At 42.2% G+C, this 21,883-nt stretch overlaps 3 protein-coding genes across 3 annotated transcripts in view; 2 read left to right on the top strand and 1 right to left on the bottom strand.

The window, feature by feature from the left end:
- ank1a (ankyrin 1, erythrocytic a) overlaps window positions 1-8,147 on the top strand; it is a 69,607-nt gene extending 61,460 nt beyond the window's left edge. The window contains exons 39-45 of the mRNA XM_029509916.1: window positions 1,497-2,148; window positions 2,379-2,727; window positions 3,738-3,968; window positions 4,777-4,860; window positions 5,188-5,340; window positions 6,499-6,597; window positions 8,013-8,147. Of these exons, the coding sequence (XP_029365776.1) occupies window positions 1,497-2,148; window positions 2,379-2,727; window positions 3,738-3,968; window positions 4,777-4,860; window positions 5,188-5,340; window positions 6,499-6,570 (1,541 nt within the window). The 3' untranslated portion in view covers window positions 6,571-6,597; window positions 8,013-8,147. The remainder of the gene's footprint in view (window positions 1-1,496; window positions 2,149-2,378; window positions 2,728-3,737; window positions 3,969-4,776; window positions 4,861-5,187; window positions 5,341-6,498; window positions 6,598-8,012) is intronic.
- A 4,429-nt stretch (window positions 8,148-12,576) lies between these two features.
- Window positions 12,577-15,752, top strand: LOC115049179 (eukaryotic translation initiation factor 4E-binding protein 2-like). Its single transcript, XM_029511198.1, has 3 exons — window positions 12,577-12,712; window positions 15,279-15,461; window positions 15,721-15,752. Exons 1-3 carry the CDS (start codon window positions 12,577-12,579, stop codon window positions 15,750-15,752), a joined length of 351 nt encoding a protein of 116 aa, XP_029367058.1.
- Window positions 15,753-19,791: 4,039 nt separating this feature from the next.
- On the bottom strand, window positions 19,792-21,668 carry spaw (southpaw). Its single transcript, XM_029511405.1, has 3 exons — window positions 21,238-21,668; window positions 20,048-20,862; window positions 19,792-19,944 (listed from the first exon to the last, which is right to left on the bottom strand). Exons 1-3 carry the CDS (start codon window positions 21,515-21,517, stop codon window positions 19,792-19,794), a joined length of 1,248 nt encoding a protein of 415 aa, XP_029367265.1. The 5' UTR covers window positions 21,518-21,668.
- Between the last annotated feature and the right edge of the window lie 215 nt (window positions 21,669-21,883).

Raw genomic sequence — 21,883 nt, 5'->3', positions numbered from 1 at the left:
CATTGTACACACGCCGCCCGCCCCACCGGATGCATACATATGACCTCTTCTCCACTTCTTCTTTCCCAGCACCACATCTGCTATTTCATTCTCCGGTTAACATATACTCTGGCCTTGTCATGTCACAGTATCCATCAAAATTTCACTTCTTAGCAGTTAGCAGCAGCTGCTCATATTCAAGATAATCAATTCAGTAGGCCTAAAATGAGAGTATAAAACAGTCTTGATAGTGTTAGATTTTTGTGCAATGTACAGCCATTGTCTTAATGAAGAGAACATCCCTGCTGCTGTGACACTGTGCTCTATCTTCTTTTTTTTTTTTTTTTTGTTCGTTTTGTTTTGTTTTGTTTTTTAAAGATACTGTCGTGAAGGCTGTTCAAGAAACAGCTGTAGGAGTGACCTGAGTCCAAAGCTTAATAACTTCATTTGAACTCAAATGTATGTTTGAGGCAGCATGTGTGGCTCAACGTGGCTTTTACAACAAAAGAAAAATGACGTCTACTGCATTTGAATACATGACAGCAATACTATGATGTACAGTTACAGGGCAGTTTATTGGTTGCACATCACTGAGATTAATGCAGACAAATACAACAGTCCTGGAGAAAAAACTACTTTCTCATCAAAGAGAAACTGCTGTATCATCCAAAATAATGAACACCTCTCTAAAACAGTTTCATGTAACCCTTTTTGAAGGAAGGATTCACTGCAGGACTGTAGTCTTGGACTGTATTCATTTTTATTAGGTGTTTCTAGTAAACTGCCAACTAAGACTAACTGTGTAATACTGAGTGCATTATAACAAATATCTGTGTCAGTGGTAGAGCAAGTGGCTGTGAGGTGTGAGCTGAGGTGCAAACATGTGTGAGGAGAGAATGAGATTGCCTGCATGCATGCTATCCAGCCTGACAACAGTATTAACCTGCCTGTGTATGAGTGGGTTTGAATGCATGCATACATGAGTGTGAGCGGATGTGTGTGTGTTGGTGTGAGACGGAGAGGGAGAATGTGTTTATGGCATGTTTATGCGTGACAAAGTGTTCGCCAGTGTTGGACAGGTCAGTGTCCCAGTGACAGTAATTGCTGTCCGTCTCCCTGCAGGTGGCAGCCAGCAGAGCAGCATCAGTCACTGCTAGGTTTGAACCTCAGTCCCGGTCTCTCGGCCCATCTGGCTGTGTCTGCTGCTGCTGCCGCTGCTGCTCTCACCATCAGCGCTGGCTGATCGAGCTTGACAACCCCTCTTCTAAAATTTGCCCTTGCTCTCTTGTCCCAAGCTACTTGCACCTTTATTACAGCTCCTATTGTCTTGGCCCACCCCTCTCTCCCTCACAACCTTTCTCCCATTTGTCCCTTCAGCCTCCTCTACTCCCCCCCCTAGATGCCCAGCTCCTGGGCAGGGGTACTTACCCCCTCCTGGGTTCCCGGTGCTTTGGGGGTGAGGTGGGGAGCAAGGTGGGGGGCTGGGTGTCAGTGTGCCTCTCTCTGTCTCGCTCCAGGTTATGGGCTCGCGCAGGAAGAGCTTCTCTCACCGGCTTCGATGCAGTACAGCTTGCCCTCTCCGCTGGGCGCTGAGCCTTACTGGCAGGAAGTCTCCAGTCTGGACTGTGCACCCATTGCCACCACAGAAGAAGACACCCTCATGGAGATGTCTGATGTGCAGGTGTGGCCCTCAGGCAACAGCCCCTCCCTGGTGCCTGTGGAAGACTCCTCGCTGGAGTGCAGCAATGCTGATGATTCAGAAGGTCTGCTGGGGCTGCCGTATGGAAGCCTGGGCCGTCCGGCCAGTCAGGCCAGTGCAGCCAGTGGAGGGGGTGGGGTGCTGAGTGGCTCCATTGAGCTGCCTGAAGATGATTCAGAGATGGGTGTTGACTCACTTAGCACTGCCACACCAGCGTCACTTGGGGGCACCATAGCTGGGATGAATCTTAATGGGCTGAACAATGGTCAGGGGTCAGAGGCAAGTTCGGAGGTGTCAGCACTCACCAGTACAACTGGTGGTGACGGAGCTGGAGGAGGAGGAGGAGGAAGAGGAGGAGGTGGGACGGGCTCAGAGGAAGGGCTTTCTCTTGTTGCAGGACAGCAAAGGGTGTACGCTCGGCTGAGTGAGTCACCTGGTCTGAGCTGCGTAGCAGATCGAAATGGAGACAGGTGAGTCAGTCGCCTAACTTTTTCTCAGGTGACAGTGCAAAGTTCTAATCCCTTAAGCAAACAATAAATCTGTGCTTATACGCCATTTCATTTTATTGCATGGTAGCAAATGTCATTGTTTTGTTTTTGAAAATTCCATGAAGAGGATGTAATCAACAAGGTGTTCAGGCAGTTGTTTTACTGGTCAGGACTACAGTGTGACTATTCAGTGATCCATGCTCTCCTTCCAGGTCAGGTAATGGTGGAAACGGAGGTGGTGGAAACTCTTTCCTTTCCTACCTTCAGGAACAGACAGGCCCAGGGTGGACTCCTGTCACTGACCCCACTCAGGCTTGGGTTGGTAACCAGCCCAAGCCCAGACAGGCCATGGACACCATGATATCATCCGTACGTAACGCTGTGGATGTGGACCAGTCACATTTGTCCCAAGAGGCCTTACTTCAGCCTGTAAGGGACATGGGACACTCTGAAATCTTACGAGGGCACTTCAGAGGAACCCAGCCGTTTGAGAAGGGTTTAGGATTCCCACACAGGGTACCAGAGCTGAGGGCCTGGGACGACATGCGCCTGAAGGGCCAGGTGAGTGAGTCGCTCCTCATTTCAAAATAAGTGGAAGGTCTGTCACTGTGAATAAAATATGCTCACAGAGTATTCACAGTATTTCACAGCAAGAGTATTTCTAGGTAGCTTTGATGGATATAATACATTATATTGATCATCATGTTGGTTTGACAGGAAGTGCGGACCTGATGCATTTAACTGCCACCCGGAACCAGCCGGCAAAATAACTTAACACCCCCCCAACCCTCCACCTCCCAACCACACACACACACATACACACACAGTAGCGCCCAAGATGGGCACAAGCAGCATGCCAAATATAGCAAACATTCTTCCTGTCCCACTCATGCTACATGATCCTCACCCGAGTCATTCCCACGTTCTGGCACAACGCAAATACATGACACTTTAAAAGAGAATCTGGAGAGGGCAAAAATAGTGTGTTGCATTTAGGCCCTTTGTGGGCTTAGTCCTTGCTTTATACTGACTCGTACAGTTAACTGGTTTGATTTCGATGCAGTGTGAACTGTATATGTGTGTCTGCAAAGACTTAATAGTTTTGAGGAAATGTAAAGATTACTACATATAGATCAGCTGGATGGGAAAACATTTTTGGTCTTAACTGCATGAGAAAAATAAGGGTGCAAGTTTCATAGTGCTCTTGCCATAGCAAACAGAACCACACTCGAGTAGCCAAAGGTATTTAAAGCCCACTGGTCACATGGTCAGAGAGAGAGGTGGGATTAGAAGCCCACCAAGGTTGCTTTTGGCTGGATTTGTCATTGACTGGATACTCCTGACCTGACAGTGTGAAGGAGAAGGAATAGGGGACTGCGGAGAGGGCCCATGCCCCAGCTAGTGGAGGACAGATATGAACTAAAAAGACAAGCCCTCTGACAAGAGGCAGAAGTTGTTACCTCGTCTTTTAACTAAGAGAGGTCCCACGTGGGGAAACGGGAGCCACGGTGGGCTGAGGGCTGTGGAGCTGGAGTTGTTTGTTGTTGTGTGCTGGCTGACTTGTTTGGGATCAAAGTGGGGGGATGTGGGCCCTGGTGACTGAGCTCCTCTTCAGCTTTGTGGTGCTGGCTTTCTTGGTGATCAGCTGTCAAAATGTCCTCCACATAGCCAGCGGCTCTGTGCGTTCCGTGCTCACCTACATACATGTTCAGCTGGACCGTGAGCTCGGTGAGTTTGAGGGAGTGGCTGATGAAGAGGAGAACGTCACTACCAGAGTTGTCCGCCGCAGAGTCATCCTCAAGGTACAAAGAGGAGGGACAAAAGCAGAGTCGAGATGAAACTGGAGCAAGGATTTAGTAGAGGAAAAACAGTAAAGGAAACAGAATGATAATGTTACGTGGCGAAAAGTTGAATGACACAGAATATGATTGTGGTAATAATGGGTAATATTATATTTGAGTTGAGTGGATGTAAGGTGAGGGTGAACTAAGGATCCTGTGCAAACAAGGAAACGTTGTTACTTGTACTGGACAAATAGTCAATATAAGTCAAATAGTCAAATATCAATATAACTAATAATTAATATTAATTAATTCCAGCCTTTGCAATGTTATCAATATAATCAGTATTACTGTGAGAATGTGGCTCAGTTCATCTTCTGCTGATATGGAAGTAAACTGACTGTGTTTGTTCTATGAAAAGTTTTCTTTCTACTCCCCTGTGCCAGCACGCAACATGACTCATGACTCTGAATGTTAGAATTTTATTCAGACTCTTCACAGGCTCAGCCTACATTTGTCTAGCTGCAGGAATTTATTTGAGATTATAAATAGCTGTGTAGACTCGCTGCACATTATTAGGGGGCATTGTAACTAACTTCCTGAAATGTAATTACGTGTGTCACCAGCTGTCATTCACCTGCTTCTCTTTATGGCATGTTCATAATTACACAGCAGCTATTTTAGCATGAGAATATATCATCACCATCACGACTTTTGCTGGAAAGTCATATGTTGTAGGATTACAAAAGAAACGTAGACTTAAAATCCACTTTCATGAAAAGTGCAATTATCATTTTATTCTAATTTACAAATATGTTCCTGTCCACAGGGCGATGAGGTTGAAGATCTTCCTGGTGAGCAAGTGAGTGAGGAACAGTTCATGGATGAACATGGAAACATTATCACAAAAAAGGTTAGCATGTGTTGTATTAAATAATGTGGTCCAATTATTGTTTCTTATGTCAGTGTCACTATACTCTCACAGCATCGATCCACGGAATGATTATTAAATTGATAATCATTAATCAACACATACATTATACCACAGATTAATACGTGCCCTTCCAATACAATAGATTTGATATTGTTTTTATTTTAAATGACTTTCTCCGTCATCACCATTTCTTTATATTTCACCAATTAAGTTGTTTCACTTCCTCATCCCCACTCTCTGCTTTCACCCATCACTCTCTCCCACCCTCCTGTGTGTGGCTGTTGTGTATTTGTGTATATGTGATAGATTGTGCGTAAGGTGGTGCGCAGAGGAAAGGGTTCAGGTGAGGAGGGGGTTCAGGAGGTGTGCTTGGAGGGTTCTCTGCAGGACGCCACCGAGCTGGAGGGAGAGGCTGAGCAGTTCATGAGCTACGCCATCCTGGGCCAGGACAGCAGCAAGGTGGGATTCTGATCTGCAGGCAGCTGTCTTGTCGGCCAAAAGGCCTTGCAGCACACCAGGCTCTCATTATAAGCTAAAACGTGCAGGGAGCTATGGACCGGAGATGTGTTTGATGTAAAGCCATGTAACAGGTAGAGTGAATAGGGGACTCTGTGCTGCAGTGTCCTCAAACAGTCCTTATGGACAGAAGCTTAACCTGCACGAGTGTCAGTATGAAGCACTGACAGGCCGAGAGCACAGTTTGTGTCGGTGTATATTTAGCCTGGTCTCATTACGTCTTAGTTCTTCACTTGAGAGGATAGAGTGAGATGTGTGTTTGGTTAATTGTTTGAATGCCGACCTTCTGTAACATTTATCTCTGCCCAAGTATTTTTTGCTTATGTTCATCTACTGCATGCAAGTGGGAACAAATGAGGCCACTCTGCTGTGGTGGTGTTCCTGCTTCAGTTAGAGCACTCACATTTCATCAGCCTACTCAAGATTTCATCATTTCAGTCATCACTAAGCTGCACCTACTGTTTGCTTCTTGCACATCAATGACTGAATGACGGACTGTGGCTCCTTGCAGTGGTTATATTTTCTATTCTCTCCCATCAGTGACACTCTGTTTTTCTGCCTTCATTAAAGTTTAAAGTCCTTTAACTATGACTGTGTGCTGTATGACTAAAACCTCCAGGACTCTCTGAGTTGGGTCAAATATTATTTATTCAATGTTTTTTGTATTTTAGGCTTGGGGTTTCACATAACTATAATTCAGTCTACCAGGATTTTTCTGGTTGATAAACCCTCTTGAAAGTAATTGTCCTGTGTTTTTTGACCCCATCCAGCTAATCCCAAATGTATTTACAAAGATTTTTGACAGTACTCTGATTCCCAAATGCTGTAGATGTTTCTGATGCCATCTTATCTTCAACAGCCACCCATTTCTCCTGTCCTCGCTTGACTGTTTATACATATTTCTTTCTTTTCCCCCTCTTTTCTCTCCCATCACATATTTATCTCTTACATTTCTATTACATCTCTTCTGTTTTTTGTGTTTTTCTATCCCCTCTCTCCCTTACTAACACTCTCTGAACTTCTTGTTCTACTTCTGTCATCCTACCTTTTCTCAATCCCTGCGCTTTTTCTGCCATCAACTCCCCTCCCTCCCCAATGTAGCCTGATTCTGTGGATGTGAAGAAAGGTGCTCAGATAGTGAAATGTGCCAGTCTGCGGAGAGTTAAGCAGTGAGGCAGAATGAGCGCTGCGTCCCCGCAGGTACGGGACTGACCCGCAGTGACTCGTCTGACCTGTGGGCTAGACCATTTAATCCAGTCTTTCTGGATTAAATGCATCTGAATGTACTTTTAAATCAGTACTAATGATATGTTATGTGAGGCTGGCACAGCAAAATGAAAATACATTTTCAATAAAAAAAAAAAAAAGAAGCAAAAACACAAGCAACACAAAAAGAGCGAAAGGGAACATTAAACCTGTCTGTACAAATGCAGAGAAACCTGGCACAATCCTTCATGCTTTTTGTAGAGTTTTAAAAAGGTGATAGTTATTTTACTTTTTACAATATGTATATCATAACTAAAATGAATGATATAGCTTAAATAAAAGCTAATTTCACACAGCTTAAAGCAATGCTTGACATGTTTAATACAGATGTATGGAGTTATATATGTGAATAGCTAAATATATACATTTTGATGTTTACTCAAATTAAAGCATTCTTTCAATTATCTTTATATGGATATACTTTAATTTCGTTGCTCAAAATGTTCAGCTGTTAACTCGGAAAGAAGACACAGATATAATTCCATACGGATGGTCAATACAGGTTTGATGTAAACACTAAATTATACCAGATCATTTCGTGTGTTCACGCATGTTGTGACAAGCTGGAAAAGGGTTGGCACAATGTGCACTCAGCAAACCAATCACTCTTAAGGGATCTTGTAAAATTAAAACTGTCAAGGTTGAAGCTACCAAGCCAGTTGTCCAGTGGAGCACAGTCTGTAACCACTGTGTGCCCGTATGTGTGTGTGGGTGTGCGTGTGTCACAGTGTAAGTGTGCGTGACTTGCCCTTTCTAACGTAAAGGCCATGGCATTCCTGTGATTACTCATATTTCAAGTGACTCGCTACTGAATGTTGAACCACGTTTGCCAACCATTTTTGGCTTAAATGCATGAATGCTTTTGTAGAATTAATGGTGCTGTGTTTTAATTTTTTGATGATTAAAATAGGAAAAGAAATGACTAATTTAAATAAGAAAATAAATGGGGCGATAAATGGGAATCAAGTGGTCAAAACTCTGACAACGCCTTCAATGAACAGAGGAGCACCTATGTCAAGGCCAGACAAAGGTGAAAGCCACGAGCCAAACCTTGACTGTCCTAATGAAATTATTATTGTTATTTCCTGCAATTGTTGCTGAAGTTTTGGACTTTGCACCTTCAAAGTATGTGAAGTTGTGCCAAAAATGTGACTTTGGTATATGAGATCAGCCGAGGGCAATTTTAGATTTGACCATTTTGGCTAATCCCATTTTAATAACTACATAAAGCAGTTCACTTTGTGAAACTCAATACTTCATACTTACATGACACTTACTGCAACTTGCATGCCATCTGCCATTTTCATTCTATTGTTTGTGGCTGACTTCCTGTTTCCCTCTCTCTACAGAGTTCCCCGCAGGACTCGACCCCTTCACCAAAACCATCCTACATGGACACATGACCAGCAGCAGCTGACAGGTGGAAGAACACGTAAAAAGGCAGTCAGACAGAAATGAACGTCAACAGACACCAACTTAATGACAACCACAGTGGCTATGCCGAATATCAGCACGCACCTGAAGAAAAGGATACGGATTTACTTGTAGTTTTTATTACTTTTTTTTTTTTTTTTAAGAAACTGTGGAGGAAAAAAATCTGCTAGGCTAGAAGCATGATTTCATATAAAACAAAAAACAAACACAAAGAAAAAACAACAACAACAAAAAAAAAAAAACTAGCAACCAAAATGTGCTTCCTGTTATCTGTATCAGCATGAGTGACTGCTGCCGCATGGCCTGTCTTTAACTACAAATACTGGGGGGAATACAGGGGTGGGGAAAAGGGTGGGCAGGGTTGGGGAAGAAACACCGCTGTATGGGACAGGCATGCAATGTAGGGTATGGTCAATCACTGGCCATTTTCTAACCAACAGGGAAAAATTTATCAGTTAAACTTAGAAAAAAAAAAAAGGGAGACTAAAATAATGAGAATTACATAATCTCGAGGCAACAGGTTACTCCCCCTCTCACCTGCAACACTCTTCCAACTAAGAGCATCACAAACTAGTTTGAAACCTGTCCCAGTGCTCTCAAAGTCCAGTAAGCTACAATTATCACCCAAGGATATCAGTGTTGTACATAATATCGTATGCACTAAAATGCTCTACGTGACTGTGTGTTACGTGTCTTGTTTATGTCATAAGATCCCTATGCGATGCCACTGATGCTGCTGTTTCAGGTACATAAATTCCTCCCTGTTCTCCTCACTTGGTTCGTTTGGTCTGAACCTATATATTATTCTATATATCTTGAGATCTTTGTGGGTACAAGATCATACAAATGTTGTGTCGCTCTGCCCGTTTTGAACGTCAGATTTTCGTGTGTCAGGCTGTTTGTTTCTTTGTGCTTTTCATGTGATTTCACCCTTTGCTTTTGACATGTCAAACAGTAGAGGGAAGACGTTCGTAAGGCATTGACTGTACTGTGGGTTTTTTGAGCTTTGGGGGGCAGGTTTCTGGATTGGCCCTGCCTCCCCGACCTTTCCTCAGAGTGGTTTGCCTTGTGGAGAAGGTGACAACTATACATTGGATGAGGGACAGATTATCATGAGAGATTAACCTGCTGTACCATCTCACTCCTCTTCCTTTTTCTTGTCCCCCCTCCAGTGTATTGCATCCTTGTGAGGTCGGTGTTAATCAGATGTCTTTCTGAGCCAAAATCACAATACCTCTCCTCACCCCCTATCTTACCCTTATCACCCTACCTCCTCGCCCCTCCAGTCAGCCTCTCAGAGTAGATGTAGCAGTCCTGTTCACCTCCAGCAGGGGGCAGGGTACCACTTTCAGCTAGTAGCAGTCTATTTGACCTCATCCTGCAGCGTGTGGAAACACTACCCATTAGGTGTTCTTGTAGGCCATTTCACCATCACCAGAACACGCCCCTTGATGAGGGTAAAGTAGCTGAAATGTCCTTAATAATGTAGCACTGGCCTGACTGGGTAAAAGACAAAGTGAGTGTTGTATTCAGGGTCGAGGACGTGTTGAGTTTTGATGTTTGTCTCCTTGGAAATTCTGAGGAGAGTAGCAAAGACAGTCAGTCACCGATCACTGTGATGAGAAACTGTAATACTGACCCACAACTGTGAGCCTGAGCCTTCCCGAAGCATGTGTCTTGTTTAACTCCTTTGTTTTCTGTCACATCACTTTCTTCATGGTTTGCTGTCTTGACTGTACTTCAGAAGAAGCAATAACTGCTTGCAAAAGGAAAGGATTGTTTATTTTAATGTGTTTGAGTGTGTTTCTTTGCGTGACAGAGTGAGAGAGACGATTTTAGAATCATAGCTTAAATACATCAGTCACAGTTGTAGGCAACTGCAGACCACACTCAAAAATGATGTCAGTGCATTAGTATCCCACACTATTTTATCACTTTGCCTCTTAAGAAAAATACCGAGTTTAGGTTTTACATTTCAGATTGGGTGGATGTTAGCATAACTTGATGCCAGCCATCCCATCTAAGAAAAGTGTTAATAACGTCAATATGCACCTTGAAATAAATCCTATTGGATGGATGTTTGTATGGTTGCATGTGTGTGTGTGTGTGTGTGTGTGTGTGTGTGTGTGTGTGTGTGTGTGTGAGTGAGAGAGAGAGAGAAATTTTGATATCACATATTCAGTCCCAGATATTGGGACATCTCAAAGTTGTGATAATATCACAGGAAGTAATATTGCAAACGGACAGAGAGCAGCATCTTTCAGGTTATATGCATAATTCCAATTTACATCGTTTTTAAAGTTGATTTACCTCAATAAGCATGACATCTCACATAATATACCTACATGCATCTCTTTCAAACATTTTGTTTAACACTAAATGCTTTATTATGGAAACAGATTTAAAACACAAAAATGTTGCAATAAGCACCCATTAATAAGTGTTTAGTATGGCTTCACAGCCAGAGATGATGAATGTAAAGTCTTGGTATACTATAAGTCTTGTTGTAAAGTAGTCATCTATGTTGGCCCTGTACTTTATTACATAATGGGGTATTCACTGTGTCATTTCAACTCAGTATGTCTTGTTGCTCATCAAACGTATGCCTTCATTTTCATTTCATGAAAAACATACCTACAAATCATGTAAGAAGAAAGATTTAGAGAGCAAAGCCTCAAAAGGGGTTTTGACATTAACATATATCCCTTCATCAGATATTAGTTCTATTTTATTATCTTTTTTTAAAACCACAAAAAGTTAGATGTCAATACAAATACAGCATTGTAATTGTGTAGTACCCCTTGTACTCTGTAAGGGCACATAATTATGCTTGTGTTGGTTTCTGAAGCATTGGCTGTTTTATAAATCCACTGCTGATGTCAGGGTTAGGGTGAAGTGGGGGTGGGGTCGGGTGTGTGTGGGGGGGTGGTCTGGTGAAAACAACAAGGAGAAGCACCTTGAAGTTCTGTGGAATTGTAGCGAGGCTCAGTGGCTTCGATGGCTATTCTTTCAAGATGACAAGCATTTTTTCTCAACACAGCCCACCCCTGATCTATTTCTGCCCCCTTACCAAATATAAGACTGAGCCAGTTCTAAGACTTCCACATGATGACGGGTTTGAAAGCAGTTTGAAAGGAAGAGTCCGTCTATGTGCAAGCAGAGGGAGGAGTGGTTAACAATGGAAAACCCGTGCACTGAGTGACTACTGAGATGATGCCATGCACCAAGTTCATGCAAAAATATTAACTGTTGCAAAAACTAGAGAACACGTGTATATTCCTTTAGAATGGATTGAAGACATTATTAACGCAATAGCATATTACTCAATACTAAGGAATGCAACTGCGCACATGCACATAAAATATTTTTAACATAAAAGGCTATATATATATGAATAATTCCAAATATATATATATATGTATGTATGTGTGTGTGTGTATATATATATATATATATATATATATATATATATATACACACATACACATACATATATACATATCTATATATATCTATATCTATATAGATATATATATATATTTACTTAGAATGCTATGCACCCTTACTTGTCAAATGGGATTCTAGTTATGTTATGGATGTACTATTAGCATCATACAGCTGTAGCTACCAAGAGACTGTTGAGTTCTGGGTAATGCCTGCAACCTGGGAATATTGGGGTCTTGTGGGTATTTTAACCTGTTTTGTTTGCTTTTTTTATTGTTATGGAGAGTCAAACATGAATTTAAAATATACATGTAAAAGCCTTTTAATCCAATCAAATCCGAGGACATCTATTGACAATTTACTCTGTACACCAGCTCAACATTTACAAAAATTAATAAAGAAATGAAATGTCTTTGTGTATAGTGTGCAAATCTTTGCGTGCATTCAAATGGAGAACATCACGCTGTAGTTTTCAACAAACCAAATGTTACAACTCAAATTGCTGCTCAGTGATGCCCCTTTTCATCAAACTACCAAAAGACTTGCATTAAGATTTCAAGCAAGGCTTGCTCAGCATGAATAAACATATGAATGTAAAAAGTTGCCAGATCCTGTGAGTAATGTTTAAAGGTCAGTATCCATTTTAGAGGCAGCTCTACAAACCCAGCAGGCTTTGTTTGTGTCTGGAGAAGTTAGGTCGATCTGTCCACTGAGGCCAGCTATGGTTTATCAGACTGTAGCTCTGCAGAGACGTGGCACAGGCGCTGTGAACCAGCAGGGGGCAGGATGAGTCCACGCTGTCCACCTGGGGAGCATTTACCCCTGCAGCCTGTCTGACTGCAGAAGGAGCGTGTGTCCAAGTTGGAACAAAGAGCCTGGGAACTGTGCGTTAGGCTGCGTGTTGTAATGTCAGAGACTGTCTTCCATCAGGTGCACTTATGAAAGAGAGGTATTTATTTCTCTTATTTCTATCCAAGCCATATCTGTGACAGGCGCTGTCCGTCTCACGTTGGACTTTGTTGCAGCTGATGCAGGATGTCCGCTGGCTGCCAGAAGAGCACCGCCAAGGCCATCCCCTCACACCGGGCGGTGACGGTCAGCGACGCGGAGCACGTGCCGCGGGACTGCTGCACCACTCCCGGCGGGACCCTGTTCAGCACGACCCCGGGCGGTGTGTACTGTCGGTAACATCGTGTTTACTTTCGTGACTGGTGTGTCAACCGATTCGGTTCCCCCCCCAAGTTCATGTCCATGTCTGTACGTGTTCCAGTTAAGAATATGGCCACGATGTATAATCCTCATCCTACCTGGATTATTTCTCCATAATGATCGGCTCATTCTTCATCATACATCGTGGCCGTATTGTTACCTGGAACACGCATTAGCTTGTAGCCAGACTTTGGATGGCTTCTGTGGACATCACTAACAACAACTCCTCATCACAGAATACAGGTCTGTCTGCCTGCACACACACAAAACATTAACAACGAGTAATGTCCTGGTCCTTGTGTGTATTGTTGTGTCTGAAGCGGTGGAGTACTTCTACATTTGCGGTCAATATCTTTGTGCTGAAATAACGCCAACAAGTTAAATAAATTCCTCTGCCCCCCATGCCACTTTCTCTGTGACCTCACTGCAGCTGGACCTCTCTGTCTCTTCCTTTCTGATGGAGCTACCAAACTCAGCTGTTTCTTTCTAAAATAACGTTTTGTGTCAGGCTTTAATACAAGGTAGGCTAATGGACGTTAGCATTAGAGCTGACCAGTTAGCTTACGTCACAAGCTAACGGCCCTGTTTCTTACCTTGCTCTACGTTTCTCGTCCCAAATTCACCGTCATCACCTTTTTAAAAAACATTTGTATAGAAAATTTCTCAACGCTTTATTTTCTTTTTCTTCTTTCCTTTCTGATCACCGGACTGATGCTGACCAGACATTTTCCAATCGAACTTCAGACAACAGAGAACATGCTAGCATAGCAACAGTAGCCAAGGGGGGCGGGGCTTAGCGAAGGCTCGGTGGCCAAACCATTTGTTGGAGGGGGGGTTACAATTAGGAAGAAAACAAGTAAGTCAAATAATACAATCATCTCAAACAAATTAGGTGTGATTTGTTCGTTCTTTTACTGGTCTAGTCTGTGGACGCGTCCTCTCCGGTCTAGTCTCGGTCCGTTCCTGGAGGGGTGCCGTCACCGGTCTGGTGTGGTTCGGCCTAGGTTTTGGGGGGGGGGGGCGCCGTATCTGCATTAGCCCAGTCCATTACTCTTAACCAATTAACTCCGTAGACACGTTCAGGTGCCCACACAGGAAATCGAACCGCGACCTTTACATATACATTACATACATATTTAACATATCGTGTATAGATATTTACAGTCCGTTACATCACATATACTTCATATATACATCATTTTGCCGCATTGCATTGCATTGCATTGCATTCATTCATTCATTCATTCATTCATTCATTCATTCATTCATTCATTCATTCATACCCTACCCTACCCTACCCTAGCTCCACAGCGCTGCTCGAATTGCCGCGTGAATTTGCGCTATTTAACCATTTCACATTTACGTCACCTGACCTAACAGTGATGACGTATTCACCCACAGTGAGCTGGGATTGGCTCCAGCACCCACGTGACCTCTTCTTTATAGCTCCGAGTCCACGCCTGTTGATTTGTCTATAATTTTTGTTAGTAAATAATTACAATGCTTTGTTGCTCCGCCCGTTTCCAAATGAATGGTAAGCTATAGTGACGGTATAGGTCAAACATAATGTAATCAATTCGTCAGTCGAGCATGCTAACCAGTTAGCTAGCAGTCCATTTCGAAGCGACTAACTAGTGTAAGTGATCCGGCAGTGAGGTTTGCTTAGGCTTACGTAGGCTACTCTCGCACAGCTAGGCTAGCTGGCATCCATTTACACAAAGATTTACAATGAATAGCCGAACAAATGCATTCTCAATTTATTTTTTATATAATAAATAACATGTCAGTAACCTACACATTGGCTTGTTCCATGTCGCTTTCCGTTCACCCAGCTGTGTTTCTATTTGTGTTTCTTCTTTAAATACGCACGGTAACTTATCAACTACGCACGACTCAGCAGTAAATCAGCGTAAAGGGGAACAGGAACTTGGGGGGGAAACAAATCGGTTAACACACCGGCAGAGTCGAGCTGTGGATCGCAACCACGCCATTTAAATCCCGATCCAGGAAGCGGCTGCAGGGTCAGCCCGGGCGGCTCCACCGCGCCGCTGCCAACACCGGCTAGCAAGCGTTTGGCTGAAAGTAGAGGAGGAATAAAACGCCGCTAGCTTTCGAGTTTAGTTTTTGACAAAGCCTGTAGGTGTAATTTAATGAAAGCCATCATCGCATTGTCACACTGAGGGGCTCATCTTTACCGCCCGCTGTTACGTCACCGACAACTAAAGATGTGATTGGCTGTTAACAGTGTGTGTGCATTTAACCTGTCTGTTGGCATAAACAAAAAATCTTTACAGTTTAATAACACAAGAAGGGAAATGAAGCATACAATGAAGCATTATTCAGAAAGTTCCAGAAGGACAGTTGTTTTCTCATTGAACTCAGAACAACTGATATTTTTCAGTATTTACTGACATCTCACTGACTTTAATGATCTACTGATAAAGTGAGGACATGCTGGGAAAATCTATTTCACTTATCAATAAAAATCTACATATAGCAAACGCCTTTCTCGCCTTGCCACACAAAAGGTACTCGGATCTTCTACGACCGAAAGTTCTTGCTGGAGTGCCGCAGTTCTCTAGTGGCCAAGACCCCTCCACATGGCCTACCCAGAATTCCTGGAGTGACCAGCCCACCTGCTAAAGACCCCAATGAGAAAGCTCATAATGGAGAACTACTGAACAACAACATCATCACGGCACGTGACACAGGTATATTAATGTCCCAGACGTAGAAAGTTGTATGGAATTTGGACTGAAATGTAGAGAATCACGCCTGACCTGTGTGTTGCTATTAATTATCAAGTCTTACAACAGTTTAAACATTACAGCCCTTGTCTGTCTTTGGTGACGTGTAGAAGAGGTCACCGGTGCAATGTAGTTCACATTATTGTTAAACTTGATGTGTTTATATCAGAACATGTTGCAGTTTGTGCTCTGTTTGTGAAATCAGTTTTTCTGTCTGTTTAAGGGGATGATGCACAGTTTGAAATGGACATTTAGGCAGTGCTGGAACAAGGGTTAAGATGTCAGACGTACAAACATGATGCTGTGAAGACAGTTCAGGAGCGCCTTCTCTCTTCCTGTCGCCCATTTCATGAAGATGGAGGTTTGCCCTCAATACAGAGTGACTTTTTGTCTTGAAGTCTTTATGTCTTTATCTTCCATGTTTGCTTTTATTTTGCTCAGAACAAATCTATAAGCATTTTCATTATGCCTCGAGGCTTAGTGATGTATATATGACAATGTGTGCCTTCATCTTGTGGCTACACTTTCAAAGTCAACACTGGGAAGAACTAAACACCAACAAAGCCTCATCCCTCACCACTGAGAGACAATATAGAAAATGCAGATCAAATTTTCAGCATATATACATTCCAGAAGAATTTCTAACATGATGTGCTTTGATTTCTGGCGCCTTTCCTTAAATTCTGCATTGAAATGTATAGTTTTAAGATCATCCTCTTAAAATTGAAAACAGCTCTTCACCTGAATGTAAAACAGAATTTTGTCAATGACATTTTGAATCAGAATTTTCATAAAGTTTGTAGGATGACAAAAAGCACTAAAACAAACACAAATCAAGTTAACAAAACTTTGTCATGTATTTTTCAATGCTAATTGCACTATAATTTAAAATTGTTAGATGATTGTAAGAATGCAATTCAGTTACATAAATTGGGCCGTGACCTCTGATCTGAATACACATTTCTTATGCAGATGATCAGAAAACAGTCCAAAGATTTTATTTGCTCGTCAGTGAAAATTAAGGGGGGAAAAAATGAACACAAATAGTAAGGCACTTAAATTTTTTAATAACTGGAAAAGCTGATATTTATTTTAAGAATATCATTCTTGACTTGGACATTGTTCTTTGCCGCCTTTGTGTGTTTCACTGAGTCAGCACAGTTTGCATTAGGAATTCCTCCAGGACATGACTGATAACCTTAGTCAGTGGGTTGTATAAAGAGAGGTCAATATACAACTCTGCATAGCTGAGAGAAACTCCTTTCTTAACTTCCATTTCCGTTTCCACTTGGACTGCTGGCACCTCGTTGCTCATTTTGAAGTGACTTACCAGAGTTTCCCTTTGAAGATTTCTGCTATTACAAGCTTCTAAAAAATTTATGCAATGAATGTTCCAGAGCGCCTCAGCCTGATTAATAATTATGATACTGAATCACTCACTAGTCTTTGACAGCACCTCTTGTCTGTGGAGCTCTGCCTTCACAAAGCTCCTCTGTGTGTTGTGTTTCAGAAGGTTTGGACACTAAATTATCTAGATTTATGAATCAAGCAGTTTTGTCACCGGCTGGTGATGTGTTCAGGACGTGTCCCTGCCGTTCACAGATGCGTGCTGTAAGTGGCTGCAGCTCTGTTACCATGAATAAGGTATAAAATGGACAGAAGATTATTCATTGACTAAAAGTTATAATGTCAGGGTTTGTGAGTACATTAATTACCCCTTTGGACGTTTGCTGATTGTGTGCAAAATGTTTCTGTGGTGGAAAAAGTAAATAGTTGAGAATCCAACAAAAGTGTAAAATGATCCCAAATGAATTTTCAGTCATATAAAATCGGACCAGGACATCTTTGCAATTAGAGAAGAGTAGAGAAAGGTATACATGAACTGACAAGTAGCTCCTGCTGCGTTTTGTTTTCAACACCAACTATTCCAAATGCCAAATGCTCTCTCGCTGATTACACCATTCATTCTAATTCCCTAACCCTAACCCTAACTCCCAAAATATGGCCAAGTAAGTGAACAGAAACAACTGATCAATTAATTATTGTTTTATTAACTAAGGATGAAAAAGACAGTGCCTTCTGTGATTGTGTAAGATTTTAGGTGTGGAAGATCTTGAAGTCACTATTGTCAGCAAGGTAATCCCCCCCACCCCCAAAAAAAAAAAAAAAAAAAAAAACCCACAAAAAACACAAAAAACAGTCTGGCTTTGTCTGGCCTCTCCTTGTGGATTGAACAGTTTCAGATGATCAAGTCCAGTCTGCCCTGTCTTTCCTCCACAGTAGCCCCAACTTCCAGACGTTGACTCTCCCTGCTCTGTCAGACTGAACTCTGTTGTGTTTGGGGTTTAATTCCCCTTGTCACCTCTGCTTCCTGACAGCCCCACCCCACCTCCTTAAAATAAACAAGCACTACCACTTTTTTCTCCCCTATTGATGTATCCTTCCATGTACTTTTAGAGTTGTTCCACTCAGTATGCTTGTTTGATCACAATCAACAAAAGAAGCCTGGCCAGAGAAGAGCTAATGACCTCTGATAATGTGGGCACTCAAATAGGACCAGAGATGTGGATTAGAGGCGAGAGGGGCAAATACACTGAGCTGTTTGTTGGTCACCCGTCAGAGAAGACAAGTGGGTTAAAGATGTAGATGAGTATCTATGAGCAGGTTGAGCCTTTAAGGAGTTGCTTTTGTTAATCAAAGTGATTCTGTATAACAAGGTGTGTGAATTACTCTAGGTAAAATATCCTTGGCTGAATAATTAATGGACATTGCTTAAAACAAAATTTCGGTAAAAACGTGTTTCTTCAAGTTTTCGAACAGCTCAATTAATTTAGCTGTAAATGGATTTTACATAATTTCTCAGTGAATTCTTGTCTTGTCAATTCTAATCAAACAGCCATAGACAATACAAGGAAAACAACACAACACCAAAGAAGAGGTCAGTTAGGTATAAGGGATCGATTCATTGATACGTTTACAGGAATTGAATCTCATTTTGTCTTGGATTGCTTCACTAATCTATCACTTCAAGTCATCAGCTCATCAGTGGTATTCAAAATTTGTCAGGACACATATCTCCATCTTAAAAGATGTCTACATAAAATAAATATTGACAATGAGAGTAACAAAATAGTAATAATAAAGTGCATCTCTCCCCAAACTCTGTAATCACAATCTATACACAACTTCAATTTAGCATGATGCATCTTTTAGGCTGATAGTCGATTAATATGATACCACTCACTAAAATAAATAAAAAACAAACAAAACAAAATTTCTACAAAATCTCATGAAAGAAAATGAAGAGAAAAAATGAAATAAATAAAAAACGAAATTAATTGAAAAATGACTGTGAATTCTGAAAGTGAATAAATAATACTATTTTTTTTATGTGGTAGATGGTTCTCAGAAGCTGACATTTCTTATGAAGTTCTTTCACCAATGAAAATCGAATCAAATTAAGCTTCCACAAACTTGTTGCATTTGGAGTGCAGACTGTTGCTCTTGCTTTATGCAGCTCTTTGCACGAAGAGCTAACCCTAATGTTCTGTATGTATTTGTAAAATTGTAATTGTAAAATTGTCTTGGTTTACTTGTCTTTTTTTTCCGTCAATATTCTTAGAACAGAAGTCCAACATCCTGCAGCACAGCGTAGCTCAACCAATGCAACTTTCCTCCTCTGTCTTTTGCAGAGTCTTCGTCAGTCAAGTTGGGTCACAAGTGGGAGTTATGTGTAAAATTTAACTTACATCATGTTTTCATTTTTTCAGTGAACTTAATTTATCTTTGGTTGTTTACTACAGCCCAATTTTTCACTTTCATTAAAAGCTGACATTCTAAAACCTTTGATTGGAGCTTTTTGTATTTTTAGATTTCACCAATTTATTAAGATCCAAAGTAAAAGTAACCAATACTCAAATTCTCATGAAAACAACACAGGTTTGTCAAAATAAAATGTTTTAATAGTTTTTGCTTATTTTCTGTACAACATATACACAATAATGTATAAATAGATAAAACATACAGTTGTATAATGCTCACTCCATTATAAAGATATAAAATACTATTGTGTCCCACCCAGTATGGATGAAATTAACTTTGTCAAGTCATTTAAGCTTAACAGACATGATATGCTGCAGAGGCCAAGACTTTGAACCTTAAGTATAACATTTGAACATTAATATTTACATGACCTCACAGTAACTTTACTGAATTAGCTGGATTAAAGTTCAAAGTTATGCTCTCTCTCAAAAGTGGCTCTCTGACTGCAGTGACGTCAGTGATGGGTGGTCCCTCAGTGACAGCCACACTCTTCAACAATCATGTCTTCATGGTGCCGCAGAGCCAGATCGTCACTCTCATAGTACAGCATGGAGAGTGGACTGAGGCGCGTTGGCACACAGGACGGGCATGTCACTCTTTCTGGATCGTGATGATGCAGTAGACTCTGAAAAATACATCAGTGATTCATATGAACAAAGCAGCAACTACAGAAAAACTTGTAATTTCCTGCAACATTAAATGGGAATAGAGACTGATTTCTATCTTACCTGCATGTATGCGTGGTTGGTGGGATGGAAGGACTCATCCAGTGGTGTGGGACATTCTCCCTCACAGCGATATGCATTGTAGCGCTTAGGATGTATAATCCACTCATCCCAGCCGATGTGATCAAAGTCCACCCACATGTCGACCTTTCGGCACAGCGGCCTCTGGACCGGCTCTGCTGCTGCTGCAACAGTAGGTGCAGCTCCAGCAGCCACTCTCATCCTCTCCATCCGGTTCCTTTTACGGCGTCGACTTTGACTGTCACTGCTGATTCTGTCAGTAGTCACGTACTTGGAGGTCTCCACTGTGTGGATGAGACTGTATGCTGAATGGCCATCCCGGCGCAGGTTATGTTTGGAGAAGATGACCATCATGACCCGGTTCATGGTCGAATGGTGTGTTCTTCTTTCCCTCAATCCCATATTCTTGAAGAGGGGCTTGCCAGTTCTTTCCCTTTCCTCCAAAGCACCACTCCCCTGCTCCATCTCATACTCTCCAGATGCCTCTTGGCTTGATACTCTATCTCCCTGATACAGCCAATATTTTAACAGAGCAGTGACATTAAAAACCTTCCAGGAGGACTTTGTGCTCCTGGGTGTTGCGATAAAGCTCCCCAGGAAAAGGTGCTCGTCATGGCATGATGTGCTGCCCAGGGTACAGCTCACATTTCGGGAGTGATACAAATCCACAGTGGCATGCTTGGAGTTTGAGAAAGCTGGCAGGCTGATCCGAAGTTCTGCCAACTGGACAAGTTCACTGGTAGAAATGGTTGACATGTCAAATGTGACTGTCCATCTTTCACCCACCTGATAGAAACCTAAAAAAAAAAAGAGAAAAAGACATGAGAAGGAGAACGGAAATTCACACAGTCAGTAAGTCAGTCAGGAGTCTGGGTGTTTCTGGGTAAACCACATTCATGGACAAATGTCAAAACAGTGGAGCAGGATGTGTATTGAACCCCCCTGTGCAAGGACGTCTGAGGGCTAATATACACAGCCTCTCACATAAAACAGAGAAAGCCTTTAAAGTGGAATAAGCATTCGACACTTGCTCGGTTGTAAACAGGGAGTGTCTGATAACAGATAGTGCAGCAACCAAAGAGCTGCTGTGGAGTCGAGTGCACAGAGGACAAACATTTCCTATCCAATGGTGTATAAAGGCATTATTTCAATGAACCAAACTATTGTCTCACCTCTGGCCATCAGACTTATGACAGAGTCAGAAGTGTGTGCTGATGGGGTGTCGCCATGTGCGACGGTGTTGACAGCTACCGTTGAGAAATCGGCAGTCCTGAAGGAGCGATACAGCTGCATCATGTACAGAGGGTATCTGCTGTGGATATTAACTGACAGATTTCTGAATGAAAAAACACTCTCAAGCCCCGTGCGATGTCCGAGCCTCTGAGCGGCAAAAACTATTCCTACACAGTTGAGGAGGAGCACACAAAAAACTATCAATGCTCGAGTTTCCATTTTAACTAAACTGCAACTCACAAATTCTACACAATCGTCAAAGAGAGAGGCAAAGATCTCCTTCCTTCCTGCAGCTGGCCTCAGGCTCAAATGATGCTGTGTGCAGACGGAGCTCCGGACAGGCCCCTTTATAGTGGGCAGCTGCCCTTTGATGACCCCGGACAGCTCCAGGCATCTTGACAGCCCCTCTGATCATCAGAGCACTTCAGAGGGGCAGAAAAAAAACATTTAGCCAAGGTCATTGTCCTGTCAGCCCGCCTGGCCTTTTGACATGTAAAAAACCATTAACAAATAACACTTCGAATCTTGTACAGCCATTAGCACTCTTCTGTTTCGTAACAGGGGCACAAGTAACGGATTTTGTTA

This window comes from Echeneis naucrates, chromosome 9, assembly GCF_900963305.1.
Source record: "Echeneis naucrates chromosome 9, fEcheNa1.1, whole genome shotgun sequence".
Classification (NCBI taxonomy): Eukaryota; Metazoa; Chordata; class Actinopteri; order Carangiformes; family Echeneidae; genus Echeneis; species Echeneis naucrates.
The sequence above is the reverse complement of the archived record's forward strand: the minus strand, read 5'-3'. Positions and strand labels throughout refer to the sequence as shown.